This window comes from Papilio polytes, unplaced genomic scaffold (genome assembly GCF_000836215.1).
Source record: "Papilio polytes unplaced genomic scaffold, Ppol_1.0 DF821733.1, whole genome shotgun sequence".
In the NCBI taxonomy this organism is placed as follows: Eukaryota; Metazoa; Arthropoda; class Insecta; order Lepidoptera; family Papilionidae; genus Papilio; species Papilio polytes.
The window spans coordinates 2,305,189-2,328,578 of NW_013527471.1; the positions used below are offsets into that span (position 1 = coordinate 2,305,189).

Below are 23,390 nucleotides of genomic sequence, written 5' to 3' on the forward strand. Positions count from 1 at the left end.
GGGGGCGACCCGCGACGTACAAGCTGTTTGCGCAATGCTCCTAGCCGGGTACTTGTGTCGAGGTGGCTCTTTATATTGACTACACTATTTTTCTACTAGATCCATCAGATGTTATATAAATACTATATTTTGTTTAAAGCGCTGTTCGATATATAAACGCGTGTCCACAAAAAACTCTGTGAGATAAGATACATGTACTTAGATACATAGATATGTCGGATACATGTAGGTATGTGTGTGGATGCAAGCGAACATAAACTGCAGACCAACATACCTCAGCCTCCGCTTTCTTCGAGAATCAGTGTTACGCAACAACCAAACGTGCAGCGTTAAATTGTTTGACATCACGAGTAACTCGCGCAAACTTATACTATTACATTGATATAATAAACAAAGATTCAAGTACTCTCTACAGTTCTGCAGTTGAGTCTTACGCCATGACGGTTGCTTGACCCGCGACCATTTAACATTACCAAAAGACTATTACATGTTTTAGTCGAAATTTTACAAAAGTTCTAGGCCTACATTATGTCAATAAACGACAGATTTGATCGATGATATTGCATCGTGTATTGTGTGGGAGAGGGTGGGTTTATCGCCATTATTTAAAACTAACAAACAGTACAACAATACATTTTGTAATTTGGAATATACAGAAACCTAAGTGTTTGTGTGTGTATGTGTGTAGAGTGTAGGAGGCTCGGTAACAGACCGCCATGTTGCGGAGTTGTACCATCATCATAAAGTAATTTAAAGTGGGATTTCACTGCGGACACACGAGTAAAAACATGTTGTCAACCCTCACATTCTACTAAAAACAGTGAGATAACTACTGATATATACTCGTATGTAGGTGTATTGGCAGTGGAAACTTTCGGGACCGGAGCGGCCACGGCCGGGCTCAAGCCTGACTACTCGTACGTGTAGTCGCAATATGAAAGTGAAGATGGATGTTTGTGTACAACTAAACAAATTGTCAAATGAACAAACTGAATTTAAGATTGAGGTGTTTGTGCTATGTCTAGCCGGATGTATGTGACTGACGGAATAGAATGATTCGTGTCGGGGGCGTGTCGTGGGTGTTTGTTGTGCGTGTGTCGTGCGTGTGGCGGGCATGGACACATACCTATAGGGCACATGTGGGCTGTTCTCTGCGAGCGCGGAGATGACATTGCCGAGCGAGGAGAGGGCCTGGTTGATGCGCGCCGCCTCGCGCAGCCGCTCCGCCGACGCGCCCGTCTTGCGCTGTCGCTCGCTGCCCGCCAGGTCCACCAAGTTCAGCTTGCCCACCCTGCAAACACACATACACACATACATGCATATTGAATAATTTGGACACATTTACCTGCAAACTAGAAATCAAGAGCACTAACCCAATAGTTACTTATTCCTTTTTTATTTTTTTAAAGGTAAAATAAAATGATTCAAAACCAAATCGTTATTTTCTCACTTGACATGGCAGTGCCCTCACTTGTAAACAACTGACCTCATTTTGAGACCACATTCAGACATGTGCAGTTTATCTCTTGCGGGTAACGGAAAGTGCGCCCGAATGAGGAGCGTCCCAAAGCTTTTCATTAGGGACAATCGTTTTAATTAGAAAACTATTTTTTTAGTTGTGCAAGATTTCAGTGATGCACATATTAGAAATAGATGGCGCTGGTGTCAGCAATTCTGTAAATAATATAAATCCATAAGGTACCAGCCAAAGATCAGACTTTTAAAGCTAGCAGTTGGCACTGGGTTTCACTCGATAACCCTCAACTCCCCCCGCAACCGCATGGCTGCTTGAGACCTATAAATTCGATTGTCTTTAGCCAATATTTAAAACAGTACCGATAACAAACTGTCCAACAATACGCGTGCCTTGAATAGAGACATTCTCTACGTCAATATATCATTCATACGCCAAAATTACTTTTTAAATCGCAGCAGAAACAATCAGTATTGTAATATGTTCAGCGGCAGATTCTTTGCGGCGCCGTCATCGACAATTACAATTGTCTTATATCGGCCTAGTCCACATCAATCGGACCTATTCTATTTTACAATCATTTCAAAAGTTTTAATTAGCTGGTTTATAATATGGTTTTTCATAGAATAGCAGCAGGCACTTCATCCTTTGACTTTCAACAAAAATATAAATACAGAGTGTATTTTGATATAATTGGCCCGAGTCTGAAGTGTGTGGAGAGTTGAATTGTGTTTGTGGAGGGCTGGAAGCGACCCTAAGCCTTCGGCGAGCGCCCTCCGGACCCAGCGCTATTCAATGCTATTACTGCGCCTGGCCGCCGTTATTGCTCAATATACCTTCACTATACCCTTTATTTGTGTGTTTATTTTAAGGCCTTTGAATGGTGAATTATTTGTTTTGTACAATTTTTTCGTCGAATCACATAGTTATACATCAACCCTGGGGCTCGAGTCTACGCAAAATTGGGGGCGAATAAAGTAAAATGATATTTTAACAGTTAAAATAATAATATAAAATTTCAGAATTAATGTTAATACACTAATATACTGTAGAGGCAGTACAAGTTGCAACAGCGTGGTTCAGACGTCGGGTATCAGGTCAGACGTTGGTACCATCGGAGGCGGCTGATAAGGCACGCTCCTGAAGTAATGGGGCAGCTTATCAACTACTTTGTTCCACTTTACCCGCATTGTGCACTATTGCTTTCTGTACTACTGTTACAATACGTAAACTAGAAAATAAACAGCAACAATAAATAACAACTAATTTACGGTTGTGCCGACGGATGGAAAATAGCAATTAAACAGAATTCATCGTGTTTCGGTAATTTTGACAAAGACAGTATTTTTTTGCATAGTAATAGTATACCAAAATTTAATTTCCTAATATCATTAGTATCGCCATATTTTAGTGGCCAATGAGCCGTGTACCTCAAGGTGACAGGTGTGCATCCTGTCTCGCGCCGGGAGTGTTAGGTGGAGAGGTGATCAAATGAGTCAGCGTTACGGGGTGCAAATTGTTAAAGGTAATACGACCTCCATGTTGCAGTTTTATTGTGCAACAATTAAACAATATTAAGGAAACTGTAAATACATCTAGTAATAAAACGTGATCGTATAGTTAAATATTATACTGCTACTGAGTTGCACAAGGAATGGAGGAAGTGATCACACACGGACACGCAAACAAGCTGAACCTTCGCAGGTGATAATTGGTCAACACGCTAACACGTGTGTAAAAGTACCTTAACTATTAGGAAGATCAGTTGCATGTGTCGATACAATAAGTTAAACGCGGTGCCAGCAATAACGTGTCTTGAGAATTATGTTCTATTGACTTTAGTTGGATAGATGTTAGTGTAATTACCAAGAACGTAAGAAATCAGTACTTCAAACCGAATGAGAGCAAATTTAATGCCATGTATCCGTACTTGTGTTCGTTTTACAAAGTTTCAAGGAAAAAAAATACAGATAACAAGGACATAAGATGTACATATTTGCATACATTTAACAACTTTACAATTTGCTTAAGAACAGACGAGTGCCTTCGCTCAGCCAATAACGAGTCTCGTGTTAAAACATTAACATCTGTTTATTTACTTTTTTGTTGCGTAAATGTGACATTTACTGTCGGTTTCCTAAAGCTCGTAAATAAACTAAACTGGAGGTTTTAACTTTACTTAACAAATATTTGTATGTTTATTGTCGTAACGTATGTTTTTTTTTTGTGACAAGTGCACCTCGCCGCGTGTTGTCGGAGGGCTGTCGGAGGGCTGCTGAAGTGGATGTTTTATGTAACCCCTGCAGCTTTAAAACAATACACTTTTACACATTGGCTCATTGGTACCAAACGGTAAAGAATCCTTAGTTTGAAAAAAAAAACGTTTTCGGTGTTGTGTGAAAATGTTTTATAGGTTTAACATATAGGCAAGTTTGTTGTGTTTACTAATAAGTCATCTACGGTGACTTGGTACAGTTAGTGCGGGAAATGTCAAGTTCAATGGCGTGGGTGGAGCGCGGACTGAGCCGCCCTCGCGCGGTTTCGGGTCGAAATTTTGCGGGAACACTGACGACTGGACGAGTATGTTTTTACAATGAATAGAATGTATATACAATTAATATAATAGAGTAGCAATAGCAGGTGAGGTCGAGGCGGCGCTCACGCAGCCGCAGCTGATAAAGAATCGATAGCACAACGATAGCAATTACCATCGCCTTCTTATCTGTGCTATCATTACAATGTTATCACTAATTATACCTTAAAGTACTTTGAATATTGGCCATGCACAGTAAATAATGCGATAATCTGGGTCCTTGTAGTTAAAAAAATTATATGACACATAGAAGCATATTAGTTGCCCACGCCCACGTGTGACCATCAGCTCCTCCGCATCTTCTTAAATAGGTCAAGGTGAAATCGGACGTCAGTCGCCTGTCATACATTTAAACAACTTTTTACATACTTAAATCTCTTACAATACACAGTATTTAAAGAATAATGTAAAACGTTTATGTCGGTGACTTCACTTTATATGATTCGGCTCACCACTGTATTTTTGACAGACCTTGATCAATCACAATATATTTTAGAATGATCTGTTGCACGGATATACGTGTTTTAGAACATTTGTGGTGAAAGCAGTGGTGAGTGAGGGCAGCGGGGCTCAAGGCCGGCGGCGTCACTGTCGAGAGCCGACCTTCACGCACCACTGGTTCCTCCTCGATCGCTGCTGACGCTGCACTGGATTGTCCAGCGAGAGGACACACGCTACAATTCTGAACGTGACCATGCACATGACTGAATTCTTTTTACTTTGAAAGTGCCAACAAAAACTTCATACATCTATGAATAAAGAGTATCAATAATTAGTTATATTATGGCGTTATTTGTTTACGTCTCCATAAGCCTGCTGTGAACGATGCGTGTTTCCAATAGGTGAGGTTTAATGGCATCGTTACGAAATTAGTATGTCTCAATGATATCGTAATTTTTAGAGATAATGTATTTTTGTGGTGACTTTTGAAATGACGGCAACAGACCACGCGGTCTGCCACAATGTACAAAACATTATTATGTTTTTTTTTTAATTTGAAACATTACATTCTCTTTGCAACAGCTGCCGTATCTTAGATAAGGAATCAAATTATAATTTCGCTATGTGACCGGCCAGAGCCCAGGAGTACTAACGTTCGCTAGTATCGATTGACACTGCGTCAGAAAGCTGACGTCATCCACATCAACTAGGTGCGTCAAGATCAGACTGACATGCGTAGACCGAGACTCGCGTCAGGCGTCTGCCGGCCGCGCTGCAAATAGACCCCCCATCTCTCGGTCAATGTTATAAAGAGCTAAGGAATTGTATTATGCAACATACTCGTATTACAGTAAGTATTTCAAGAAATACTATTAACCTTGTGGAAATCTTATTACGCGCATGCTTTTCATGACTTTACCTTCAGACTAATAAACGGCCGCGCTAACGATTCAGTTTTTACATTGGCTCAGGGCCGAGTTACTCAGACTGAGAGATTGTTTCCCTGTAACTATTTCTTATTGATAAAAAAACTTCCTTGGTTTTGAAATTGTACCTGTCAACAGTTTTAACTTGTATTTCCACGCACATTCACACGTCAAAATCCATAGTCTAAACACAAATAAAGTTACAAGGTCGAGCACGTTAGACGGACCTTTAAGGTCAAGAGGAATACAAGGGCGTGCGTCCCGAGGGCGCATCACCAGCAACTGGGCTTCCTCGCCCACTGTTCAGCTCACTGCCCACGCCCCCTGCCCACACCGGTGGGACATTGCTCCCGTGACCAATTGTCTTTATTTGACTAATCACATTGTTTTGCACGTGCGCAATATTACTCACTACTGTTTGGATTTAGCTGTATTTTGAGACACTATGACACGGCTCACTTAATTACTATCTACTTAATCTTAGTAGCGAAACCAAAATATACGATCTTTTTGTGCTTGCACAATATGGCCTTGGTTACAAGACTTTTGTTTCAAAAGTTGAAAATGATGCGGGAAAAGAAAAGTTTACGAATTTTATAATAAAGATTTACAAAAAGCGTCCAAAAGCTCGTACTTAACAAAAGCCAATCGGCAACGTTAGCTCCCGGCGCTGGAAGGCAAGAGCTTTGTATCTTACAAAGCTTTGCATTCGTTGCATAAAGCTCACAAATACAGTGCACAAAACAGCAGACTAGTGGCTTTAATATTGTTTATATGTCGCTATGTTATTAACTGCTGGGCGTTCATTAAACTTGTAATAATAACTTTCATGTGGGGTATAAAGGGTTTCTTAAATGTGCAATGTACCAAAAATCTTCACGGAAAACAGAGAGGAGACAGGACTGGCGGTAATGAATCAGCGGCGAGCATCTAATTGCTTACTCAGCGGCGTGCCTCGGGCGCCGGCGAGTTAAGTACCACTCACTGAACCCATGTTACAGTTTTACAACACACGGACGTGACGGAGGTCACCTCAGTGACATTGAAATATTAAGTAGTTCATAATAAGTGGGCAAAACGAGATTATATTTGATAGTACAATTTGAGACATCAATAACGGTTATTCATTGCCATCGTGGTTTAGTTCTCATTACTTTTACTTGCTTGAGACGTTAACTTCCGAAAGTCTAGACATCTGCACTTAAGAATATTTTAGATACGGTCTGCAACTTTTATGTCCAGGTTTTAAAAGTTATACATTTAAACTTAATACGTAAGCGTTAAATGGATATAAATTCTGTCGAAAAACAAAAGAAAACCCCATCTGCAGTATCACTCCGCAGAGAACACCTAGCAACGTAATTTAGCGTCTAGACAGGGGTAAATTGTACACCTAAACGTTATATAGCGAAAAGGGAAGACCTCCGAAACCCTTTTTGTAGGTAGGACCTAACGATGCATTAGATCAGATGAGAGTGCACTGAACATTAAAAAATATAAAGTTTTTTAAATTACAAGACAACTGAGAGTTGAATATGTTTTGAGAGTGAGTTAGAGTTGTATAGACTGACCGTATGCGTTTGGTGGTGCGGTGCGCTGTCTCGACGGTGACGAGGAAGACGGCGTGGCTGCGCGAGGAGTGCTCGTTCATGTCGGTGCGGCCCGCCGCGCGCTGCCGGCTGCCCGCGCGCATCACGCGCACCATCTCCTCCGCGGAACGGCACACGACAGACGTCATCTCCGGAATGTAGAACCCGTTCAGCTCCTGCAACACATTACGTCACAACTTCATCTCATCCATTCATCCTCTGCAAGTTATCGAACGAATGATTTGGCAATGCGCCACATTACTCACTGTGACCTTGCAAATGCTTCCGAGATTCAATGTTTTTCACATTTTTAATTGTATATAGCAGTCAAATAGTAATATCAATTCAGTAACGTATGTGTTCCTGCGTGTCCGTCACTTGTGGTCTCAGAACGTTTGCCAAATGAGTGAGTGACTCGATCACTCGTTACAATATTTATTTCCTAAGTAAATGTTTTTATAAATACTATTTGCAAAATTTTGCACGTGAGTATATCGCATTTCACGTGAATCGCAAAGAGAAAGTCAGCTTACACGCAATAAATATTATTGTTTAAACAGCGACCGCACTCCTCCATCTAACGAACATCCTCCGCGGAACATAATTAGCAACATATTTATAATTGCCGGATCTCATTACGTTCATACGAGAACATTACAAATATTTGGCAATACATTAATCCAAATAAACAATTCTGTAGCGAGAGTGCTGCGCAGTGCGCTTTTGATGTTTAATAATCAATACTAATGTATTCAAATATCACGGACAGTGTTCGAGAAACTTGCTAATAATTTACTTTTATATACAAACGTAAAATCGACATAAAGCGATAGATTAAAAAAAAAACCGTTTTGTGTACGAGTTAATTAAAATACGAACACCATCACGTTACAAGGAACAAGTTTACTATTATCGTAGATCTTATCATTTTGTAGACATGCAAGTGCGCTTTGTACGGGTCTGTGTGGAGGTACGGAGTCGTGTTGCCGTGGTAACGACCACCAAACACTCGCGCACGCCGCTGCCAATCAATGGGTAATTACAACCTTGATCTTAGCCGACACACCACCGCTACAGGCGTGTTTGGATGCAGGGGGTTGCGTAAGGTGAGAGTAAAGTGTTACGCGAGGAACACCGAGTTTGCACAATCGCACGCGGCGTATAGGCATGTACCACCTATCCTATCGATATCTTAAAATAAAATTTATTTTTAAACAAATTGGGAAGATTCATTTGTTATTTTTTTATATTCCACGCATAAAATATTAAAAAGTAAATAAGAGTTTTAACGGCTTGGCCAAGACGACATTGTTTAGTCGTACTTACGGCAATAAAAATAAGGTAATATAATATTCCTATTGCTTTATGTCTGTCATTATGTAACAAGGGCAAAGGTGACGTCAACTGACGCTCCGTCGACACTGGCAAAGACATTAATTTTAACAAAACCGAGATATATCAAGACAAATATGATCGCATACAAATGTTAATTTACAAATACGTAAATGAAGCTTACTTTTTCCATTGTATATTTATAACTACAAAAGTAATTTTGAACAATAACTTTGGTATGCAAAATTTATTACTTAAGGCTTTTGTAAATCCCCCGCTGGATGTAAGGCTTCACCGGCGCCCAGCGACAGTCCGCCCAGAGCCTGCCTACAGTGACACACTTGCATCGCCACTCAACATAAAACATAAACTAGATGCACTATATCTACCAGACTTCTGCATAATGTTTTAAATACATAACATCACTATTGTACAATTTGCGCACCGTCTGTATCTGTATCTGTACAGATGTACATTTGCACAAGGTTACATGCGTTACCTTAATTAAACTACACACAGACTACTTAAATTATACTCTATCCTATCGATCTTAAGATTCAGATTACAACGAAGCCTGACTAAGACAAAGTTCTCCATGTGTTTTGGTAAATCATGATTGTATTCTTGCTAGAGGTTTTACTGATTTGCAATTTTCAACTTTAAAACAGACTGAATTCTGACTTAGGAGACGTAAGAAATCAGTTGGAGAAAATATGTCTAATCAATATTAAGGTAAAATGTTTAGATAATCCTAAAAATGTGTTTGATGAAGTAAAAGTACGCGACGCAATGTTAATTAGTGACAATTAACGCGCACGCTTCGGAGCGCTGAGCGCACGACGCACCGCTTGCGTTCGCACGACACTCGTAATGTTGCCGTAAATTAGCACTATTACACCGGGAGAGTTCCCACAAATTTCGCGTCGTCAGGCGTGCGACAGTCTTCCTGCCTTCATAATATTCGCTTAAAGCTAGTTCACATCCCTGCGCTAAATTTAACTGTAAACTGTTTATTTTTAACGCTCAATAAGTAAATACAGAAATACCTGTCTATTTACGGACTCGGCTACGTAATATTTAGAACATAAACTTTGAAATATTCGGGAACAGCTTATATAGATCGATGTTATTTGCGTTTTAGCGGAGATGCTGAGAGAATTGATTAAAGTAGTACGCTGCCGAATATCGAGCCGATTCTTATGAAAAAATTAAATAAAACCGCTTTCGACTGTAACAGATACAAAATTTGACTCGATGATTTCTTTTTATGAAAACGTTAAAGAGAACCTCCGCGACTTATTCTTCAATAACGAAATTTGCTCCATGTTAAAAACAATTTAGTAAAATTTGCGTTTCCGCGAACTTGTAGCAAAACTGCAGGAAGTAAAACACATTGTATGGTAATGTTCTGTCCTTGTTAAACGTTTAATATTTTACGAGAAAACTTAGATTGTTTGTGTGATTGTTTGATTACATGTAACTTGTCTTCTGTAGCCGAAATAAAAACAATAAGATGAGCTATTTCTATCTGTCCATCGTCCGAATGCAGATTACGTTAACAATGTGTAAATGAGTAAAACACTAGTCTCATTGTGTGCGAGTTAATAACTAATACACACTGTGAACTCATCGACGAACAACACGAAGATGTTTTGGATGTTCAATCAGTGCTATTTTCATTCGTCACAATACAGCTACATTTAGAATGTCACCTTTTCAGAGACAGTTATACGTACTGGACTAGTATTACATCAAGTTCATCGTTTTTGTCTTGACTATGAAAATACATATAAAACAATCAAATCGTGAAGGTCACAGCGATACACTTCCAGATGCGCGTCTCAGCAAAGCAACTGTATTAACAATATTATATTCGTTTATTTGTTTATTTAATACATTTGGCGCCGGAACGAAAAGAATAACTTTATCGTAGCAGTTCGCTTTTGAACTTATATCTCATGTAGGGAAGTATATACCCTCATCAATCAACCTAACTAAATAACATTTCGGTAAATGACACCTATGTGTTAGCTCGGATGTAAACATTACATCGGCGTTAGCGGCCAGCCTTGTGTCACCTTGCGTGATTTTGTGTAGTATTGTGTCACACGACACGTAACTGTGCAAATGGACTTGCGTCATGTCGCAGGAGGCTGAGGCGGAAGACACGCTATCTCGACATAGGCACAAACATTGTCACTCGCCTGGCACCGAGACTAGAGTCTTGTTATCACTTGCATTCTCGAAATGATTCAGCCTAGTTCATTACACTGCATGAATCTTTATTTGTGCGGAACTCATTTCCGTTGGCAAATAGTGACTGTCGTTTAGAAATAGAAGACTGTCCGTTAGTGACAGTATCTCTGAGAAAAACACGTTTGCAAAATTAACATTTGATTGGCGTTTGTTTATGTGACCTTTATATTACTCGTAAATCCGTAACAAGATCAAAGTGCTCCTGTATCGCTGGCAAGCTGCAATGCAGTCGTACGCTGTTCCGTTGTGCACAATTATCAGTAAAAGTCAATATTTACCAATTAATTAAACGATACTACGGCTATTGTTACATTGGGCTGCACGATTGTCGCGACAGCAGCCGGCTGCCGAGTTGCAGCATACGACACAAACTTGTATTTACGAATAATTTTCCACGCGAGAGAATAATGATGACTCATTTCAGATTAAATCGGATTGTGTTTCTTGGTGTCAGTTGTGTGCAAAGTGATCAAATATTATGAGAAATAAAATGTTAATTTTACGAGTGTGCAATGGAGCCAGTGGTCACTTACAAACAGAAATACAGTATGAAAGGTATAGAGTGTAAGAAACATAAGATGTCTGACCTGTCCGCGTATGGTGAGCTTCTTGCAATCCTTGGCAAGCAGGTCGCGCACATCCTCGAGGTAGAGTTCGACATAGGAGCAGGAGACGAGGTGCGTGACGTCGGGCGATGCGGAGGTCTCTATGTGGGCCCACAGGTGGCGGAAAGCTCGCGGGATAATGCCCTCCTCCTGAGGCGTGCCCTCCATCGTGTGAGTCTTGCCTGTGCCCGTCTGCCCGTACGCGAACACGCACCCATTGAACCCATCCAGCACGGACGCCACCAGCGGCCGCACCTGCACACATAACATAACACAACAAATCATATTAGAGCTTAGAGTTGAAGTGTTAACAATGAGCATTATTTTGTGTGTCATTTTTCGAGGCTTTCAATGTTGACTTAAAATCTACTACTTAGATATCATATTCAAATAACGTACTTAATAAGGAATATGATTTTGATGCGATATGGTGACTGAGCGGAGGTCAGCGCCGAGTTTAAGATAAAAATAAAAGGTTTTTCTGTCGTGGACAAACCAGTATTTGTCTTATATTGCAAAATAAATATCTACTTAAATAATTTGTAAAGTGAACAATACATATAAGGAGAAACTTATTGGCCCCGCGGGAGGGTTGTGTGCGAGACTCTTAGTGCTGGCGGGGGGCACCTTTACTCAAAAAATATTGACCGGGCTATTGTTTATCTATACTAATGTTATAAAGAGGAAAGATTTGTATTTTTGATGTTGCAGCCAATAATCGAGTGGCGTCCGAGTGCGAAACCAGTCTGTCTAGTTTTAAAACGCACATAACAATTAATAAAAACTGTATAATTGTTATTATGAATATAGTATAGCTGCGAACTTTTGAAACGTCCAATCCTAATATTCTTCTGTCTGAGATAAATTTCATCACATTTCAAGTCAATAATCTAATTTGCTATTTGTCAAAATCAGAATGCATCCATACGAGTATACTTTGTTATGGAATGTGTATATAAAATCGAGTGGCGTTGTTTGCATCAACTTCCTCAGCGGCAACGATGAACAAGTACATTGGCTTCTCTTGATGGTGGGGAGTTGGGAGACGCGTGCTGCGCACAGAAAGCGCATGCGACATGTGCGCATGAGTCAGCGACGCGGGCTCAAGCGCGTGGCAACACGCACTATATTTAGCGAGCGCAGCAATTCGCGCATTCATTCACAATACCAGGCATTAGCATGCGCGACATCAGTAAGCGCAACAAATACAATTACGTACTAACGTTTAATTACGTACGTTAATTAATTACGTATGTTTGTTTTTGTTACGGTACCGGATTGCATAATTAATTAATGATTGTGAAAAGATGCATTGCTACAGAACAGTGCTTCTGGTGAAGTGATTTATTCACTTACCCTTGAACGTGACAAGCCAAATATTCCACATGAAAATGCCTTCTGAATCAAGTGTGCTTAATTACGGAGCTTTATGTATCAAAAAGCCCTTTTATATTAAAGTTTCATAGTTTCAGAACGCGGGTCCGCGGGAACGCGAACCTAGTTTATTTAGGATTTGTTGTCATGAAGTAAACACATATTACTTGCGCTGTTAGCAAATGTTGGTAATTGCAATTGCAACCAAATGTGGGTCACAAACGATGAGGCATATTGCCTTTATTAAACAATTGCAGACAAGGTCTCGGTTTGAGGTTAGATCAGATTTAAAGTACATATCAGATCTTAAAATATCTACTGGTTTAATTCAGAATGAGTGACACGTCAGCATCAGATGAAACAAATCTTACAACAGATCATGAAAAGAACTCATTCCCCACTAAAATAACTCAACATTGGCATGACGTCACAATCCTGACAATCGATGTTATATTACGACACGCGCGGCGCCATTGCGGCGAGGCGGCGAGGCGGCGCGACCCAGCACTGGGCAAGTGGACCTCACCACACATCTAAAGCCAACATGCTAATGTTGACAAAGTTTACAGTCACTGCCATAAGGAAAATTAAAAAGATATCGTGAGACTAATGTGAACTTAAAAATGAATCAAAATCAGGTTAGTAAAAAGAAACAACGTGTAGGCAGCACAAGACTCGCAGTGATGTCACGTTTCCCCAGAGCCCGCCGCCGTCGTATTGTCTGCGGCCTGCGCTTCTCCCGTGCTGCCCAAGGTCACATTTAAAATCACAACTTGTTTGTAGTAAAGCAAAAACTACGTGACGTCACTGTAATGATACTAGCAGTATATCTGGCGCTCGTTCACACGATATTATGTGAAACCGCAACGTCACAACACCGACCGCGCCGCGTATTGGACCTATAAACTGTCCTAATTACGCTCACACGCACTTGCAACAATATTAATATGAAGATCAAAAATACGCACAATTGCCATGAATAAAAACTTTTGTTACTATTCCATAATAAGCAACAAAATATGCAGATGAATATTGTTACAGATATTGGCCTTTGGCAACCAATTTTGGTAAATGTGAGCGAGCGTGCGGCAGCTTGTACGGCGGTTGTTGTGCTGTGTTGGCTGCAAGGCCGGCGCCCACCGCCGCTGAGTCACGAGCACGCCGCCGCCGCCGCCGCCGCTGCGGGACCTCACCAAGGTGCAAGGTTCCACTTCACGTTCTCTAACAGCGGAGGACACGGTAGAATCTACTCCGTTTTATGTGACTCACGCTAATAGTAACTAATTACAAAACATTAACTTACACTACCGTAGAGTAATGTATGTAGATCATGTTATTTGCTTTAAATAAATTATAACGTGGTTACTATATCATGTCTACAAATCAATAATGTTGAACTTTACATCCATAGTGTACCATAACAGTTGTCCCCTATATTGTTGACACGTGAGACTGTAGCGCGTGTCCATGTTTACATGGAGGAGAGGGCGTGTACAATGGACATTTGACGAGCCATTGTCAAGTGACGCGCGGCGCTCGTGCTCGTTTTAGTACAATACCTTAGCGTCACTCCAGACGCAGCACGGCCATGCACAGACAACAGTAAAGAAGCTTACCATTTTTGGCAGTCAAGGTGTTGTCGTAGTTTTGTAAAAGAATGTGCAAATGAATTAGCTACGCAATGGGTTTGAAACAGCAGCCTTTATACATAGTAAAAAGTTAAAGACGAGGAATTACACATTAACGAAGACCAAAGGCTAATGTAGCGATTACCTTAATCTGCACAAGTCATCTATGCTTGTACAAGTCTGTTCACGTGAATAAATTAATAAACTGCTTTTGTGGCATCGGGGGATCAAGGGGCAGGGGGAGGGAGCGCGCGGCATACGAGTATGAGCAATTTCTACTCGCCAACTCGCCAACTCGACTGCCTAAATAAGAAGTATGACAAATCCCAACACAATGTCTCTCGATCCAATTATATAAAACTCGGGGCGTAGCATCCATTTCAAGATATTATGAATAGTGTACTTTTGAGATCTGATGCAAACATCAAAATTGGTATTGAACATCGTCAATCATCAGCTTATCATTTAATAATAATAATAATAATAATTTAATTAATTCATGTAACAGAATATTACACATATGATATTTACAAGAACAAGAACAAGAACAATTTAACTGTGCAACAACAAACTTCTTAAAACCAAAATAAATCACTTTATTTAACAAGTAACGTTACTGGAACTACGAGTAGAATAGTGCAACCGCTGGTGCACTGCGGCCCCGATTATTTGTTTTTATGCATATTAAGTTGCGTTTAGTGCATTGCTCAATCGGTGGTCGCGTCTGGCGGCGACGCGGATCGTGTTTCACTCGCAATTTTACCCCTCATTGATCACAAGCGTGACATTGGAATCTTTTATATTTACAATAGTAAACATGTGCAACAGCTGACACTACTCAGTTGTATGAAATCTACTAAGATCAAATAAATATTTATCTATTTGGTGTGAAGAATGTATAACACGGGTGCGCGGACACGCAATGCAGCGTTATCCGCCATTAACACGCGCCTGCTGTTATTGTTGTGTTTTTTAAACAATGCGAGCGCATGCATACACTTTATTAGCTGACCGTGTCTGCCAGTGTAAACAGACATTTGGGAATAAACGCTTTGCACGATCAAATTTGATGGACATTGAATTATCTGCAAATTAATGTAAATGAATAAACCTGAAATTATAATTTTTACATACAAAATATTGTTTTTAGTTAAAGTATCGATAATGACACTAAAAAAAAAAGTTAAGTTACAAAAAAAATCAGGTCCTTCGTGTACTTTGTAAGGACAACTCCCAGAAACTGGATTGCTCATTATTTGAGCGACTTTAGTACATTGACCTCGATTTTAAATCCGTAAATAAATTGGCATACGATACAAAGTTTACTTAACAATACTTTAGTGTGACCTTTTACAGTTTTTATTATAACTTTAAATGTCGACAGCTAAAAAAATAACAATGAGGCTTGTGCGTTGGGCAGCGGCAGAGTGACTCGACATGGTAGCAGGCTGCCCACACGCGCCCACGTGCCTGCACTAAACTGATCATTTTTACTTCAGCTGATAATAAATAACTTTGGGACTTGAAGGTTAGATTTATAAATGCACAATATACAACGTTATAAATTATTTTCTTCTATTTTTTTAAATAAAAATGTTTAGAGTGAAAAAAGATAATAAAATTGTGGAACAATAAATTCGTTAATTTATAAGGCGCTCGAATCTGTGCCTATCAGATATATCTTTTAGAATATTACAGTTTAGATTAAACTTGAACATCGCAGCTAAGGCAAGTATTTCTAAAAAACAAGCAGAGCCACAGCTCGCGTCAAGCATCCCGCATACCAGCTATTTGATACAATTAGGTTACCGGAGCGGAGATGTTCGGAGCAAATTCCTCAGCGGCCCGCAGGAGCACTAGCTTACGCTCAAAGTTTAATTATAAACCTATGTATTTGTCAATAGGAATGTGAACACAATAGAAAGATGAAACGGCGGCGTGCCAACCGCTAGACAAATCCAGTAGCGGCTCTTAATCTATTGCTGTATCTATTTCACATGAAAGTACGTTTTATTTTTATTTAACTTTATATAACACGAATACTAATTATTCTTTAAGTCAATGAGCGTGAGTTAATATTATTTTTATCATTTTAGGTACTACATCTTAATAACAAGGAACGCATGAGGCGCGACGTGTGCGCAGGGTATGCGCGACTTTCGGCGGCGCGTGCGCTGCGACACTTTTTCATCTGCGAATTCTGGACAATTTCTCTCAGCAAGGTCATTGAACTCGGCTAAATGTTTGCGTAATACATATAGCAATTTTGTATTTATATTATGCCTGATAATTTACCTTTATTGTTATAGAAACTTTATCACAAATGATTACATTAGAGAGACAAGAATAATTACATACAATTAGGATAAATAGTACATATAACTTTCTATTATTAATAGCCGGTTTGGGTATTAAAATGGTGTAAGAAAAACAACTAGCAGCTACAACAATGTTACTTGAACAATGTAAGCTCTCACTTTAATGCTCCTCAAATAAGTTTGTTTGCAAATCATTACATACTAACGTTTCAAATTATTAATTAGTAACCAAGGCTTTAGGAAGTGTAAACCAATTGTTAACTTGCGAAATGAAGATAAAATTGTATGATGTACTTACCATCTCGTCGTAGATGGTCTGCGTGTCCGCGCTGCAGTCGTAGGCGGCATCGTATGTGAACAGCTTGTCCTCGCCCTTGGGGTTGTATACTTGCACGGCGCCGCGCTCCGGCCACACCCGCACCACCTGCACACCCCCGCACGCCAAATTAAACAATATACCTCAATGATAACTATATTAAGCTTACATTATATTAAGTGGCTTGAGTAATATTTTAGTTTCTCTGGTGAGAATTTACCACAAAACATGTTTGTTTGATTATCATTCAAGCGATACATGTTGCATCTACATTAGGAGTAACATTACGTTAGTATTTACTTGAGCGACGCCGACCACGCGTTAAATAGACCAGTTGTGCGAGTACGCAACCTCAACACAAAACAATTTAAAAAGGAAATCAAGTCATCGGGTTAATTCTATCAATGAAATTGGTTTTTAAAATTTTAGGGAATGTATTTTACGATCATTTCTTGGTGATTCATCATAGATATCCAAAGATATCTCCAAAATCCTTTCCCTATGTGGTGTGCACCATGCGGCGGGCGGCGGGCTCGCGCACCGAGCACTTGCCTCGGCAGCACACAACAATGGCCTGTATCGCCGGCGTCGCTCCGACACTTTTTGTAATTCCAACGGTTCATACAAAAACTTCTTTTGTATACAATTTAATTCAACAAAAACTCTTTGTAGAACTTCTTGCAACATTCTAGAACATTCTACCTTATGCTATCCGGATAAATTCTACATCAAGTCCATCTTATATTTAACTATAATTATATTTAGTGTTAGTTATTATTATTTGCTTAATTTACTAGACGAAGCTTAACTAAGGATTAACTATAACAGTATGACTAGTCCCATTCACCATTAATTAATCATATAAACGTTCAATGAGAACAGCTCCCAGTATTTTTAGTAACCTGTCCGATGACCGTACGAATTAGTAAAGAAAATAACAAATGATATATGGTACATGGATCGCGTAATAAACACGCGACAACGGTGTGCGACCGCCAACGACTATATGGTCGCAATGTCTACAGTTCATTACCAGATGATCAATACGTCTGTAGTGCCAAATGACAAACCGACCGTTCGTGCATACTTATTCACTGTTTTAGTCTAGAAGAATTGTTATAATCAATATATGGCCAGTAGCGCACACCGGGCATGGTATGGGCTTATTGTCGCCAGTTAGTGTATACATCATGCCATTATGCTAGCTCGGATTTTGAGCACTACTGACATTATGTAAACCAGGAATAAAAGTTGCAGCACGAACATTCGACTTGACATCTGTGCGTAGTGAAAGCGAATTGTTAGTGATTATATGCAGTAGTGCCGCCGCCCGCACCGACCCGACCCGCCATAGTTAGTGCCTCTCCCGATCTCACACCTGCAAGGGAGCATCGATAAGTTTTTTGTCTTCTTTGGCGCGCGTCGAGAGCCGCTCGTACCACGTGCGCTCGGGTCGTTTCCTTTGCACCTAGTTGACAGCCGGAGGACAAACACAATTAGCATATGAAACATTGCATTCGGACACAGTAGGACGAGCTTTGCCTAGTCGCCACACAGATTGCTCAATAAATATTTACCTGTTTATGTAAAAATTACACAATCAATTAGGTATAATTTTAATTTGAGAAAGAATTGGTTTTACAATTACATGTTTGTCATTTACATTGGAATCAACTAAAACATAGTGTAAATCACCACGTAGTATAAGGAGAACTAACATTGAAGACCCGTGACCTTGATCCAAAATATGAGATCGTTTCGATAGCAAAAGTCTGTTTCTTCAATTACTTTTAGTGCTACAAATTTGGAAAAGATCCAATTCCTCGCTCGTGTAAAATTTTACAGTGGCTTGCTTCAGTCAGTAACACTCTGTTGTCTATACGAAAGAAAATGATCCTGAGTCATATCATTTCTGGTACTTGACACAGAATCGTTTTGCTAATTATTTGCTCAGCAATACTCTGCTAATATGTACATTCTCTGTGTTCTATAGATGTTTAGCACATCAAGTGCAAAGAGCAATACAACGCAATGATGTATCGCCATTGATTAACTTTAACCAATCGATACTTCTATACTAATATTATGAAGAGGAAAGATTTGTATATTTGTATGTATTCGATTCACGCAAAAGTTACTGGGCCGATGTTAAAGATTCTTTTACCATTATAAAGCTACGTTGTCAGTGAGTAACATAACATACCACGGGCGAAGTCGTGAGCAACAGCTGGTATGTTATTCGTCTTTTAACTTACTAGTCGAATGTTCTTATGCGTAAGAATTATAATGTGTGACGTTTTGCATGTATAGGAGTACGCATGAGTGGATCATCAGGTACATTAATAATAGCAATGAGTGCTGACCAGCGAAAGCTTACTCATCACTAACACATTGGCCGCAATCGTTTATAAACAAAAATGTACCCACTATGTTACACATACCAAGCGAGCGACGCATATTAATACATTTTTTGATTGACACTAGGTGTTTTAGCTTTTTTCATATTGTATTTCATTGTTTTAAGAATAATCTGAGGGGTTTTTATTTCCTTTTAAAGAAAAAGCAACAAACAGCCTCAGACTTGCTAAGTATAGGATAGCTGTTTATTTATGAGTATAAAATTTTACGAAATACTAAATGAGTTAAAATTGTTGAAGTTCAGAAAATTTAGGACAGGTCTCTTTTATTTACTGCTTGGAAGTGAAGTTTATAAATGTGGAGGATTTTTTTAATTGGTGAACAAAGTAAATCTATGTGCATGGTATTCTTTTGTAGAAATTAACATATTTTTGTATGAATGTAAGAAATTATTAGAGTTTGAATTTGGTAAGCGTTCCGTATATTTAGTGTATTGTGTGGTGAATGCAGCGCTGCGCTGTATCAAGACAAATCAATCGCACGATAACAATACGGAAAACTAGTTGATGTAGTCGCTCGCTCGCGGCCAATGTGCGTTATCTTCACACAAACAAATAATGCACGTAACTTGTATGTACATTTTAATGATTTAACAAAACTAAACAATTGATTCGCATTATTTTTACCTGTATCGCTTGTTTTTATCTTATCCGTATCGAATGAAAGAACATTAGTAATTTATTGCCACATTTTATCTGAATGTCAAGTACACACAGGTACGACGGATTAAAAAACGAAATATTGGATTTTGTGTGTGATGGTTGTAATTGAAGGATTTTTAATTGCAACTACAAGTGGAATGTTTTAGATTAGACGTGCGTACTTTATATGTGAGCCATTACGGAATACTATCTACGTAGGTACTAGTACCTTGTAAGGTATTGCGGTAGACAGATATGTATATCGCAGATTACCATCACCGCCAGCGGCAGCCAACAAAGAATGCTGTTTGCGATGGACGTTGTTGTGGCGACGCCACGCGACGCACAAACAATGATTATTGTGAAGCTGTTACTTTTAAGTATACACGTGTGCGTACATTGTTTTATAAATATTATCGATCTATACGTTATGTTTGTAAATAAAAAAAATCATAATTTTAATATGAATAGCAACTTCAAACTTCTAAGGCAATCAACGCAAAGAAAACAACATAATCGCAACTAACAAGTCTAAAATATTAGTAACTGGTTCCATCCATTTCATCCAGTAGGCAGAAGGTGGGTTATCCTCCACCGTGGCTTATTCATCTTTCAATATTATATTGTCGATGTCGGCGAATTTCCTGCCACACATTTGTCCTTAACTAAGAGCAGGGCGTGAGTTCGTTCACCTCCTCCTGCTAAATGAAATTGTTGTGAGGGGAGACATGTCCCGGCGAAGCCAGCGGATGTACCGGTACTGATGCTAATTCACGCCGAGACTCGCAAGAGGTCAGTGACAATCTGTCACATTACTAAAGTTATATAGATTACGTCGGGGTTATTTGCTGCAGACTAGCACCGCCTAGTTGTGCTGACTGTAAGACAGAGTGTTGCGGTCGTTACAAAAGAAAAACGATACCGAACACAACTTTTGAGTAGTCTTTAATAGATTACTGAGAATAGAGTTCGAACAAATGCACAGTTGTAGATCGTCAACGTATTTGCGGTTCTTGTGACATCGAGGATGTCATGGATGTCGCAGACTTAATAGTTTGAATGTTGGTCTGTCCCCTTTAACATATAAAAAGCAGTTGTTAATCTGAAACGACACCTCGAGTGTTATGGATTGCGAAGAGGATTGTGGTCAGCAGTAAGCAGACGCCAGATGGTCCACGAGGAGAATACACTCGGACTTCGAGGCTCACCTACATTTCGCTGCACTCACGTTTATTCCGAGAATGTGGGGGCGCGGCGCCACTGCGCGCGGCACATCAAACGCTGAGACTAAGCGATAGCGGATAGGAAACATCGCAAACTTTCGCTACGATCATTTTTGATTTGGGCTGACATAATTTCTATTTTACGTAGTTTCCAACAGGATTTTATTCTGTAATGATATCGTCTTTTTACTAATAAACACATTCATAATTAAATTTACATCATGAAACTAGTGATCAATGAACATAAGATATTTACACTTCTAATTGTAAACTTTATCCCTATATGAATATAACACACACGAAGCTACACAGCTAACAGTGTGGCAGCACATTATTTACTTTATAGGGTAATTCCAATTCAATCCCTTCAAATGATACCTTAAATAGATTTTGACAGTTATCTGCATACCAAAAGTAATCTATGTTTAGCATAGATTACAAGTTACCCAGCTATGAATAAAATGAAATGTGTGTTCATTATCTCTTTATAAAACAATGCTGGATCTTTTTGCCTACTAATTTGGTTTAGTAATTGTTTAACATAGTTGTAATTGTAAATTAGTATAAATTAAACATCAACTAGTTGCAAATGAATCTTGATCAATAGTCAGGTGAGGCATCTTTATATAAAACCATATACAGAAGTATTTGCCATCCACAAACAAGGCACCACTCTTATGAAATTGTTAATCTAAACACATATGAATATTGGTGTTTGTATATTCTGTGTCCATGTATGCACATAACAATGTGGTATAAACAGCTTTTCAAATTTATGCGGTACATACGTAGTTGCGCAAATTATATTCTTTTTTATCACAATGTAGTGAGAATCTAAAAACATTATTACGACTAAAAATTGTATTGTTTATAAGTTTATCCATCTATTTGTTTAAACGCACTAAGTCTGCGCAACTCCAGGAATGTCAACACAGCGATTAAAACCTTAGTAACCTTACCTCCTCGTAACCCTCGTTTTTTTCTTTTTGCGACAGTGGCCGGCATCGCACCACCACCTTGACGCACTCGTTAAGTGCTGTCCGCGGCCGCGCGGACTTCTCCATCTTCAACCACCCCCACCCTCACACAAAATTTGTGATAAACTCAAAGCCACCAATATCGATCCATTCGGGGTGCACGTATTGTAGACATCACCTGTTCCAATTTATATTACTACGAAACTAATAGGAATTGAACAGAAAATACAATATGATGCTACAAATTGATTCACACGATTAGCTTTTTTTATATTCAATAAAAATAAAATCGTAAAATTTTAAATCACAAGAGTTCGCATCCACCCGCCACAAGCGGACATTTATAAGCCACTGACACTGACATTTGAATTTTATATGCATTTGGTTTGGCACCGTTTCGTCTTTGACAATACAGTTCGGATATTTTAGTAGAAAAGTGTAAGTAATAGAAAAAAAGAAATGACTCGCATTTTTTAAAATAATTTGAGTATTAATTAATTTACAGTCGAGAAAAATTCCAATAAAACATAAAAATCAAAATTAATAAATAAACAGCAATAAAAAATACAAAATGTACATTCAGTCTTACAAGTTACATCAGGGACATCTGACTGTCACCTGTCACACATGTAAATAACAACAATTTGTAACAAACGAAATACAGTGCTGTGAATTAAAGTGTTTATAAGTTTATCGCAATAAATTAAAATAAGCATCAGCTTGAAAACACTAACAAAGCAATGTCAACTACTTTAAATATTGTGCTTAAAAAAGCTAGTAAAATTTACCACGAAGGAGTAAGTCTTTAACAAATACTTATACCGAAATCAAAACAGCGATTCTTTTTGTTGGCTTCGTTATAGAAAATACGTAATTCATTCAAATAAATTCAAAGTGATTAACTGTCGTATGATCAGGACATATTAGCGGGCGTGGTGGTGGTAGAAAGCAGCGGCGAGGTGCGGCACGAGGGGCTCGCGCTGGCGGCGGAGGGCGCCGTCAGCCTGCACCTCAGCAGCAAGAATGTTGGCATATTTGACGCTTTTTCTAATAGCATTAAGGTCGGTAGATCCTAATATGTAATTCTGCTTAAAAATGTTTGAAAACCAAGTTGTGACTGAGTATTTTATAGACATTGTCAAGCTTTAAGCGTTAACTTAATCTTCTAGCCCATGAGTTTGATCAACACTGTAATGGAGCTGGCTCCTGCTGGCAAGATCCCCTCTGGTGTGACAGAAATCCCATTTGAGATGCCTCTGCGGGCTCGGCAGCCTCTGCC

The 23,390-nt window shown here is 39.2% G+C and overlaps 2 protein-coding genes across 3 annotated transcripts in view; both read right to left on the minus strand.

The window, feature by feature from the left end:
* Nucleotides 1–6: 6 nt before the first annotated feature.
* On the minus strand, nucleotides 7–22,455 carry LOC106108289 (kinesin-like protein Klp68D). 2 transcript variants are annotated; one of them, XM_013289416.1, is made up of 6 exons: nucleotides 22,094–22,455; nucleotides 18,231–18,320; nucleotides 16,835–16,960; nucleotides 11,199–11,471; nucleotides 7,006–7,199; nucleotides 7–1,291 (listed from the first exon to the last, which is right to left on the minus strand). In XM_013289416.1, exons 1-6 carry the CDS (start codon nucleotides 22,196–22,198, stop codon nucleotides 802–804), a joined length of 1,278 nt encoding a protein of 425 aa, XP_013144870.1. In that variant the 5' UTR covers nucleotides 22,199–22,455; the 3' UTR covers nucleotides 7–801. The 2 variants fall into 2 exon arrangements, with proteins under 2 accessions (XP_013144870.1, XP_013144872.1); XM_013289418.1 differs by lacking the exon at nucleotides 18,231–18,320.
* A 579-nt stretch (nucleotides 22,456–23,034) lies between these two features.
* Nucleotides 23,035–23,390, minus strand: part of LOC106108226 (protein cereblon-like) — a 5,182-nt gene continuing 4,826 nt past the window's right edge. The window contains exon 5 of the mRNA XM_013289327.1: nucleotides 23,035–23,196. Coding sequence (XP_013144781.1) covers nucleotides 23,035–23,196 — 162 coding nt within the window. The remainder of the gene's footprint in view (nucleotides 23,197–23,390) is intronic.